This window comes from Nothobranchius furzeri, chromosome 3 (genome assembly GCF_043380555.1).
Source record: "Nothobranchius furzeri strain GRZ-AD chromosome 3, NfurGRZ-RIMD1, whole genome shotgun sequence".
NCBI lineage: Eukaryota > Metazoa > Chordata > Actinopteri > Cyprinodontiformes > Nothobranchiidae > Nothobranchius > Nothobranchius furzeri.
Genome location: NC_091743.1, coordinates 81,093,212 through 81,104,461, shown reverse-complemented (window position 1 = coordinate 81,104,461; position 11,250 = coordinate 81,093,212). Strand labels below are relative to the sequence as shown.

Below are 11,250 nucleotides of genomic sequence, written 5' to 3'. Positions count from 1 at the left end.
TAGTATAGTAATAGTATTAGCGGAAATACTAGACAACAAAAACTGGAACGTGTTTCGTGGAAAATATTTAGTGCAGAGATACTTACTGCATTTGTGACGGAAAAACGATGTGGGCACATCTTGCTCCTCATCAACAAATCTTGAGGGAAATTTCCTCTTTCTAGAATATTTCATTTTTTCTTTCATTATTTAGAAAAACAAATCTAACATAAAATAATAAAGCCTCCGTGAAAAACGCGGCTGAAAAAAAAGAATTACGGGTGGTAAAACGAGTACAAACACTGCAAAACAATGTAAAAAATTACTACAAATATCCTAAAATTACCATATACAAACATAAAGTAAGATATTTACCTAAAACATTTATTATTTCTATCAGTAGAAGAGATAGAAGTTGAAAATATGTGTCGAAAACAATTACTCCGCTCCTCTAGGAAGTGCGATCATTTTCTGGTTCTTGGGCAGTGGCTTGCGATTCATTACCATAATGTGTTTTATACCTCTGGAAAGTGTGGAGTCTCAGCTTTCACAAAGCGTTGGAATTACGTTGATTGCTTAAACGGTTGAAGAGTTATGGTAGTTCAAAGTATGGAAGCTATTTTGTGTCAGCACCGACACAACCGCAGTAGAAGGGAATGCAATTTTTTTTATTTGACTTTTGGTTCATTTTCACAGTTTTTAATTTACAGCATTAATTGTTTTCCACAACTGTAAGTTGCATCTTACTACTTAGCTGTTTGGAACTTGGCCAACCACTTTTGTATAAAATATCTTTAATAGTTTTGTTTTGATCTATGTGAAGCACTTTGTGATTTTCTGTCTGTGATGAGTGCTATAAAAATAAAATGTACTTACTTACTAAATAGAATATAATAGATTTTAATTTTATTGTCATTTTAAGACATATAATGAAATATGACAATAAGTGTCAGAAAGAAAAAGACTGTAACTGTATTACAGCTGGAAAATAACAACAGTATGAAGGGTAATGGCCTTTAGGATCGAATACCACTGATCTAAATCATCAACATAGATCCCACTCAGATGACAGTTAGGGGTTTCTCTTTATGCATCAGCCTTATGTACCACCATACCATTTATCAAGTGCATTTCCAAACAGCAGGGGAGCTGACCAAAGTTCACTCCCAGCGCGTCAAAAACAAACGCTTGGTCAGCAATCCTCCACCTCAGACCCCTGACGCCAAAAGTGACCTTTTTCGTTACTTATGTGCGAAAAGGGTTTTTCCCTTTTCTGACTGCAGATCCCAATGCAGCGTAAAACTGACGCGATGGGATGTCCACAGCCAGGGCACCAAACCAGCTCATTGTACCTCACCTTAACCGTATCCTCTTATTTAACCTTCCCCTCACCCCTATCCTAACCTTAACCATCTTGCTAGTGAACACATTAGTGATGTGTCGAACGCTCTAAGAGCCGCCTCTATGAAGCGAACGGAGGGAGCCGCCTCGTCATTGGTTGGGTTTGGACCGAGCCAACGCGAGGGGGAGGTTTCAACTACCAAGGTGGAGGTTAAAAGTAGAGGGTATGTGTAACCTCCCCCTCGCCAGCTGGTATGTTCTAACGTTCCCCTTGGGCGGCAAATACAAAAACTCACAGTCAGACTATGACTGTCAGAGTCAGAATGCATGGGAAACAAACGCGTGATCACAGTGAGAGTAACGTTTCAGATAGCAAGAGGGTTAAGGTTAGGATGAGGGAGAGAGGAAGTTGTAAATAGTAAAACGTTAAGGTTTAGGTGCGGTTAAACGAGCTGGTTCGGTGCCGCATCAGCGATTATCTAATCATGTCAGTTTTACGCTGCATTGGGATCTGCAGTTACAAAAGGGAAAAACTCCTTTTCGCACATAAGTAACGAAAAAGGGAACTTTTGGCGTCTGGGGTCTGACGTGGAGGGTGGCTGACCAAGCGTTTGTTTCTGACGCTTAGGGAGTGAGAATGTGTTTTTACATATAGTACAGGAAAAGGAAAGATTAAAAGGCATAAAACAACAACACAAAATAAAAACAAATAAACCACCAAAGTGGCTATTGCATAGTCATAAAACCTAAAAATACAAATAAGAACATCTAAAAGATGATTTAACAAGAACCAGTTAATGGCTTAAAAGCCAAGTCATAACTATGTCTTCCATCTGGACTTGAAAGCTAATGATGTTTTTTGTTGTAGGTACATCATGTAACCTAATCCTCGTCTAGGACCTCTTGTTAAGTATAGACCCAAATTAAATGTTCCATTTGCTCAAAATGTATTGAAAAAACTAGTTGCATTATGTAGAAATACTTTATGAGAACATTTAGTCAGGATTTAGACCTCAACACTGCACATAAACAGCACTAGTAAGTCACACAGCAACGTTTCCAGAAACGTACATGTACTGTGAGGTTTTGAAAGTTTCATGCTGTGTGTGTAACGCTGAGATGTTTTAAAGAAAATCCCTGTGACATGGTGCTGGTCCCTGGGTGGCAGAGGGATTTAAGCCTCTGGTCATGTGGAGATCAGCTTCCATTTAATCCTCTGAGGAGAGAGAGGTGGAGTCAAAGAGAGGCAGAGGGAAAGAGAGCGGTGGTTTGATGTTTTGCTGTTCTCAGCAGTCCGAAGCTCCACAGCTGCAAGAAATGATTGTATGAAGGCAAGAACATGGTGAATGTGTTTCTCTGACGCTGGGCTTCTAGACTCAACATTAGAAACTGGGAGATTGATTCACATCTTTGTTTTTTGTCTTTTTCCTGTTGTGGACAACGTTTGGAATCTCCCAATCCTCAGAAACACATCATAATTCAACACTGGACCAAATTTGGAAACTTGGATTTCTTTGTTGTTTTTTCTTAACACCTCTGATCTCTGGAAACCATTCCAAAGGAACCTGACATTTAGGAGAAAGGAATCTTTATTTTGAAGATCCAAGCTGCATTAATTCCTAACTAATCTCCATCATTTTCTTTAATGGCACAACCACGCTCTTGTCCTGACCCAGACCTGTCAAATGGAACCATTGCCTGCAGTCCGCTAGGCATTTGTTCAGATCTGGGCACCCAGAGAGGAGCGTGTGAGGAAGTATTAGAGGACGATGATGAGGTGGAAATAGCAGAGGAGGTAGGGGAAGATGCTTTGGTATTTGATGAAGCTGGGCAGGTGCAAACTAAGCTCGAATGCAGAGGCAAAGGTGAAACCGAGGACATGTGGACCGCTGAAGTGGCCCTGTTACCAAATGGAGACGCAGAGGAAGGAGGCAACGAAGTAGAAGAGGGTGAAGAGGAGATAGATGAGAAGAAAACAGAGAATGAAAGTGAGGACAGAAAAAATATGACTGTGTCATCAAAGGAGGCTAAGACAGTTAATCAGCTCCATAGCTTTGGAGAACATAAAGAAGAAAGCAAAGATAAAAAGCAAAACCAGACAACACCAAGTGCTGAAACGTATCTAAGAGAAGAAACGTTTCATAAGGACTCCAGCTATAAAGACCATCACACTTCTGTAGGGGGATTAGTAGGAGGAACACCTGATACTAACACATCTATGGCAATGTCTAATGACACACTCCAATCTGCTGAGACTCTAGAACCAACACTGACCCAAGAGAATATTTCAGTAAATGAACACATCAGCTCTCTAATAAATCAAAACTCAACTCTAGGCAATTTTGGCACACCTACTGTTGCGCCTGACCCTCCTAACAAGATAGCCAGTCGAGATGATCAGCAAACTCTTGAGCATCAAAATGATGTGGAAAGCACCACCTGCAGAGAGACCTTAGACATTACGATACCGCATAAAAACAACGCGTGGGAAGAAAAACACTCCATAGATGAGGACGACCACTTTGGCTCAATGTTACCTTCTTATGCTGAGTCCTCTGAAGAAGTTTTAGAAACGGGAGGCACCAATCAAACGCTAGAACAACCATCACTGGTCTCTGTAATGTTTCAAAAACCATCCCTGCCAGAGAAATGGGAGGAAGCAATAACAGGAGGGCTCATTCAGATGATGCAAGAGGATGGAGAAGGTGTCCTAACAGAAAAGACAGAACATTTAGAAATGATAGAGAAAAATGTTTCCAATCCCAAAACTCCAGACATAGAGAATACTCAAAACCCTGCACTGCAGCATGGGGTTGAGGTACAAAAGAACCAACAAAAAGTCGAGATTTTTGAGTCGGTGATGGAGGAATTTGAGCTCAAAGAAACATCAGAACTTGGCTTAAACCAGACAAGGGATGAGGTTTCATCAAAAGGTAATACACCCACAGCTGGAGGTGGTCGTTTGCAAGAGCATCCTTTACAGGTCTTCAGAAATGTAGGTTGGGTAGACAACGTCCAAGAGCATCAAACGGAATGTTACACTGAAAACATGAAGGAAGAAGGCGCAACAGAGGAAGAAGTGGAGATAGCAGAAGATCCAGTGACTGTTTTAGATGATTTTTTAGAGACAGAGGAAATACAGAATAAACAGCTTGAGCAAGTTTTTGCTGCAAATGCAAACTCTTTGGTTGTTGCCGGAAATGAAACAGAAGTGAAGGAAAACCAGGAGCTGCAGAGAAAGAAGGTTAAAGATGAAAAAGAAGAGAAGGAATACGAAGAAATGGGTGTCAAGCAAACTAAGGAAGACTATGATGAGAAGCAAGTTGAGACAGAAGAGGAAGACAGGAGTAAAACGCAATTTCCAGAAAAAAAGAACAAGAAGGAAATTGCTAAGAATGAGGAGAAGACATTGAATATAAATGGAAAAGTTAAAGGACTGAAACAAGCCATGGAACTTGGGAGTTCGGGTCAGGCACAGCCTCACGGAAAAGACCAACCAGGGAAATCAAAAATGCTGTCGCTCAAAAGAAAAGACAATGTGTGGATTAAAACCGACTATCAGCAGGAAGCACACGAGATGAAAGACTGGAGAAAAGAACTTAAAACTGTCAGGAAGGACACTTGGGAGACTGAGAGGAAGAACGCTGACTGGACGAGGAAGGAAGCAAAGGCAGATGAGAAACGTAAGGAGGACTGGATAAAGGAGCTGAAGTCCGTCATCAAAGATGAATCTCTGCCCAAAGAGAAAAAAGAGCAAGTGAAGAAGAAACGAGTGGTGCTGTTGGAGGACGGCCATTCATACATGCCTCAGAAGGATGAGACGATCCTGGATTCAACAGACGAGGTCAAACTGATCTCTCACATTCCGTTGTCTACGGAGCGTTGGAACAGCCGGACGCTTCAAGATGAGGAATACAAGGTCTCCCTCTATGTGAAGGTGATGAATGACACACACCATCACCACCACAGACATAGCTAAGCTTCAAACTTTGATTTTCCATTAATTTGGACATTTTCCCTATGCAGTGGCATAGTTTGGTGTCTCCTCCCTTTCCGGCCGGCTCATGGGGCTCTGGAAAAACGAATGCAAGTCAACGGGGCTAAAAGGGCTATTTTCTAAACCGCTTTGCCTTACGCCCTGGATCGCACGTTATACTTCTATTTAAATGAATGTAATGATGGATGTTTCGACCACGCCAGTCACATACTTTGAGATTCATCAGTTCGTAAAAATTTGTATGCATGACAACAAATCAGACATCGGTAAGTCGCATATATGACATCACCACAGAACTTCCTCTTCCCTAGCGTAGCCGCTAGTTACCACATGGTCAGATTTATGGTGGTTCTTTCCTCCTGAAGGCAGGACTTGAAGGTTGCTGAACTTACAGCCATTTTCCTTCTCTTTTCTCCGTTGTTTTTAGCCCCATTGACTTGTATTCTTTTTTTTTTTTTTTGGATGGGCGTGATTTAGGCTCCCCATAAAGAAGCTCTCAGCTTCACAAAGGTTGGCGACCCCTGACCTAGACTGTGATTGTGTAAAAATCATAAAGGACTGCTAAAAATCTCAACACACCATTCCTGAATCAGCCATTTGATTTGACTCATTTCATGCAAAAATTTGCCCAAGACAGCAGGATTGTGACTTTAATAGACAAACAGTTACAGTATAAAGGGGGTTCATTACTCATACATTGGCACCCCTAATATAATAAACATGATCAGTTAAGTAATTACAGTTTTTCTCAATCGCTAAAGCACAATTCCTGAAACATTGCTCCCTTTTCTCAAAACATTAAACACTAAACCTCAGCTTCAAGCACGATTTACAAAACCTCTCGTTCCTCTTGCAAAATCAAACTTTCGCCTCAAAACAGTTTTAGCTGTGCTCAAAATCAAACACTACTCTCAAATCTTAAACAAATTACTCAAAATTACATACACCATCAAGCAGTCAGTAAACAATACACCAAAAAATAGAAAGCACAATGTTCAGGGCCATACAATTTGTTTATTGTACCATATACAGCCTGCAGTCCATTGTGCTACAGTGTTCAATGACAGTGAAAAAAAAAATACATAAAATGAAAAACATCAAAGGACTAAACATGTTTTCAATGGGCCTCTTCTTGCACTCCAAGTCCTGCTTTCCTCATTGTCAGCCTATGGACAACAACATGGTCTATGATTGTTGTTCAAATTTCATTAGATATTTCCATTCTTTGTCTTGCTCTTCCTCTTCATCCTCCTCTTTCTCTTTCTTGCCCTCCTCCTCATCCCCCGCCTCGCATACGCACCCATCCTCTCACATGAATTCTTCTATCCATTGTCACACTTTCTCATTCCCACCTTCAACAACCTGTTTGCTCTCTGAACTTGCTTATATTGGTTGTCACATCATTTGAAACAAGTGAAATCTATTTTGACTGATTGTGTTCAGTCAATGACATTTGTGCTCTTGTTATGGGTAAATGTGCCACTTGTGTTTACTGTTATGGATGACATGTACATTAGAGTGCAGAATGTGTTTTAAGATCGAGAATGCATTTAGAGTTTAGCTAAACCGTGTGAAATTGTTTAAGGTTTTGACAACAGGCTCAACAGTTAGCTTAATGAGTTGTAGCAACTGAGAACTTTCTTCAGTCAATGGATTTTAGTGTTAAAGTATAGCAATTGAGAAAAACTGTATCTTTTCAGTGTATTTTTCTAATCCAATGGCACCATCTAGTGGCTGAAAAGCATACCACACAAAAAGTCTGTCGATCCGTTTTATTAAGATGGCGACTTCATGTTTCTTGTTTGTAGTTGCTTCTGTAGCCGACAAACAGAGCTAAAACACGTTGTTTTACAACAATTATTCTCATGTCATGTTGCATTTTCATATATTTATATTTTAAAGACTTACTTGTTCGTGAAAAGTACATCAACTCTGCATCAGCCAAGGTACTTCCTTAAATTTGAAGCACGTAAGCGATAGTCTAACGCTATTGGTTGGTTCTGGTCGGCGCAATTTCCTATTGCACGGAGCTCTGCAGGGCAGGGGGCGTGCTTAACAACACAAAAAAAAGATGTATTGCTTGCATTATATCACAGTACACGATAAGATAATCACTTTTACGAATTTCTGAAAAATCATACCTGATTTCTGAAAGGAGAAAACTCCAGAAAGCTACTGTAATACCCAGCCACTATGTGAATTACAGTCAAATGTACCTTTAAATCTAATCCCATTGGTTTTTGGTTTTGTCAGACATGAACAGACAGTGAGTGAGAGAGAAACCTTATCCTACACTCCTGATCCTATTAGTGACAACACTAGTCACATTAGCAATGTCTCAATGCAAACGACACGGTACTAATTCAAGCATTTGTGTGTCTGTTTGAACATACATCTGTATTTTCTCTAGTATAGCTCTGTTATTTAGAACTAATCAATTCATAAAATAGGGGATTAACTGAGAAGTTTAACTCAAACGGAAACATTCAGTAAAATCTGAGCTTTGCTTCATGCATTTGCACAACTTTTAGTCTGCTAGGAACAACAAAGACCTCCTTTGTCAGGGTCCCAGTTGGCAGCACAGACAGATGGAGAGAATGACTGGTGCACTTGTCGCTGCATGTGTTTGAGTTCTAAAAGAGATCAGAGGAGGTTTCATCACTTGCACCAAGACTAAAGTCCACACACACACACACACACACACACACACACACACACACACACACACACACACACACACACACACACACACACACACACACACACACACACACACACACACACAGAAACACTGTTTGCTCAGTGGCGTGCCAGGCTGCAGGTAGCATACAACGCTAATCTCTACATTCTCACTGTTTAAGCTGATTAGCCTGTTTGGTGCTGGGAGCTTTTACTAAAGGGGTGCAGCTAACAGCATGAACCCACATATTATTAGTTAATTCAGCTACACTATGACCACTGTTGTCAGATCAACAAACTCAAGGTTCATCCAGTAAAACCTAATGAGTTATCATCATGCTTGGCCGATAAAAGGGCTTCTGTGAAAGTGATCTCTCCAGTAGTTTTGTGCTATGGCAATTTTGAGAAAATCTTGGAGGCACACGGGGTCCTGCCTCTTTTGGCTTAGGAATGATTCCAACCTGGCCGAAAGTTTATGGACAATAAATGCTTGTATGAATCTCACTTTCTATTTAACTGGCAACAGTGGAGGATTTAAGTGCCTGCCCACTACATGGAGTGTTGCAGGTTCATACCCCACACATGTTGAGTCCTTGGGGAAGACCAGCTGGTGGTAGTCGGATGGAAATGGCAACACCTAGTATTATGGCAGTCCCACCTCTATGGGTTAGCCCCAGGTCAGTTGTGGCTACTAATGCCAGTGAGTCAATGTTTGCTTGGGTGAATGACTGTTTTGTAAAGCGTCTTTAGGGGTCGAGGATGGGGGGGTTCTAGGGTTCTAGAAGGTGCTAAATAAACACCGGGCATTTGCCATTTGATTATGAGTCTTGTCAGGGAATTAAAACACATTAGTGTGGTTACCATGGTGACAAAAATGTGCCAGCTTGAACTTTAATTCTGAACTTGGCTCTCCTTAAGCTTGGTTTATGCTTGACGCGTCCGCGAGGTCTGCACCGCTCCGCGCGGCAAAATTGCGTCATTTTATGTTTATGTTTATGTATTTAGCAGACGCTTTTGTCCAAAGCGACTTACAAGTGATAATCGGCATTTTGCCCTTGAGGCTAACAACAATAGTAACAACAACAAATTGATATCAGTCATGGAGAGGAGGGAACAAGGAGTGGACAGTAGAGAGGAGGGACGGGTGCAGACAAGGTGCTAGTTAAGAAGATGCTCTCTGAAGAGCAGGGTCTTCAGGAGTTTAACAACCACGCCCCTCCACCGCGCTTCCACACGGCCCAAACTTTCCGCACTGCGCACCTAGGAAATTTTCTAACCATGCGGACGGTCGGACGCGGAAAAACATGGCGGACTGGCAAGAACTAGTATGGCAGAGGTTCGTAAATACAGACATTTGTATGATTCAGCTCTCAGAGATCACCGTGATCAACATGTTGTTAATAATTCTTGGAGAGAAATAGCTCGCACTGTCGGAAAAGACGAGGACGCTGTTAAAAATGCTGGAATGCCATGTTGTAAACAACAGTAATCCGCAAGCCGCATCACCAAGCGGAAAGTGAATGCGTCAAGCATAAACCAAGCTTTAAGTCTAGTTTGTCTTTCTCCATCAGCTCGCGTTGCACACAAGCAATGATGGGAATGTTTATCACTCAGACTTTTCTGTTGCCTGGGGAGTGCTGCGAAGCTATTCCCCACCAGGACAACAGAAGGTGTAGCACTTTTCTGGGGGGGTTCTACCATCATTGCAGTCACACCTCTGGTCCACGATAGTGCATTTACTTTATCGTATTGGTATTTCAGAGACTTTTTAACACACACATCTGTCCCTCATTCTCCTTCACCTCTTCATTCGGTTGGCCACCTCCAAATCCCCGTTTCCCGCAATTTCTGTCTGCAACTTTGTACTTCTTCAGTGAAGGATTGTACAAAAGTTCATATTGTCTGACTTCTTACACCTCTTACTCATCTTCTTCTCAATCCATGTGTGTTCGAACGGGAGATTTGCATCATGGCTGTGCAGTTGTCAAATCAGCAGAAAACTGCGTGATGCTATCATGTCAATATGGACCAAAATCCAGTGTTGAGAAAGGTTGTTTAAAAAACGAACTAGTTCAAAGTTCAGTTCATACATTTTAAAACAAACTAAATTGTTTCTTAGTTCATAATTAAAAAAATTTTGAACTAAGTTCAGTGTTCCAAAACCAAACTAGTTCACAGTTCTCTTCTTCTCTCTCTCTCTCTCTCTCTCTCTCTCTCTCTCTCTCTCTCTCTCTCTCTCTCTCTCTCTCTCTCTCTCTCTCTCTCTCTCTCTCTCTCTCTCTCTCTCTCTCTCTCTCTCTCTCTCTCTCTCTCTCTCTCTCTCTCTCTCTCTCTCTCTCTATATATATATATATATATATATATATAGTACCCGTTCAGTCCACATTCATACCCAGCTGCAGTTTTCACCCTACAGTATATTCTCAATAACATGAGGAAAACATTATTTTAGTGGGAAATTATTAAAACATCTTAGGAAGCAGGCTATGGTAGCAAACCCAAAGCGCAATATTAAAAGCGCAAAACATAAAAAAAAGTATAATCTTCAGTTAAGTTCCTTTTCAATTTCTCTGAATGAACTTTGACTTGTTTCTCTAAAGAAAATGAAAAGTTCAAGATCTTGAGTCACAAAGTGCTTGAATAAGTATAAAACCGTCCGTCCATTGGATTTTGTCCTCCATGCTTCACGATTTGATGTCGTATGAGTGGTGCGACTCCATGACTCCCATCCTCCACACAGCATAGACATAGAAGAGTAAATGCCGCACCAACCACTACTGCCTATGTTTGGCCGCATTTGCGGTTTCTACTTTTTATAAACTCTATGGTTAACAAGATGTTTTAACTAGGCTTTAGCTCAGGAAAAGCTCTGTGGAGATCTGGAGCTAGAAAGCCAAAAAAAACTCATTCATAAACCCGTTCACGGGCGCCAGGACAAATGCAACGCACTCACTTTTACGTTCGTCAGGCAAAATACGAACAAGTTCAGTTCATGTTCACAAGAAAAAGGAACAAATTCACGGACTATCATTCAGTGAACGCGTTCGGGCACAACACTGCCAAAATCTCTGATCAATGTTTCCAGTACCTTGTTGAATCTATGCCACAAAGGTTTAAAGTTCTGAAGGCAAAAGGGGTTCCAACCAGGTACGAGCAAGGTGTACCCAATAAAGTGACAAGTGAGTGTACGCACACTCCACCTTTCCCTACATATCTGAGTTTATGACACTCCTAACAAATGCATTATGCTATGT

The 11,250-nt window shown here is 41.1% G+C and overlaps 1 protein-coding gene across 2 annotated transcripts in view; it reads left to right on the top strand.

Moving 5' to 3' along the window:
• Positions 1 to 11,250, top strand: part of LOC107384524 (chloride intracellular channel protein 4) — a 28,474-nt gene that overhangs the window by 1,526 nt on the left and 15,698 nt on the right. The window contains exon 1 of one of the 2 annotated variants that reach the window (XM_015957817.3): positions 2,789 to 5,257. The exons of the other annotated variant lie outside the window; for it this stretch is intronic. Coding sequence (XP_015813303.3) covers positions 2,966 to 5,257 — 2,292 coding nt within the window. The 5' untranslated portion in view covers positions 2,789 to 2,965. Of the gene's footprint in view, positions 1 to 2,788; positions 5,258 to 11,250 lie in introns of those variants that run through there. 2 annotated transcript variants of the gene reach the window in all.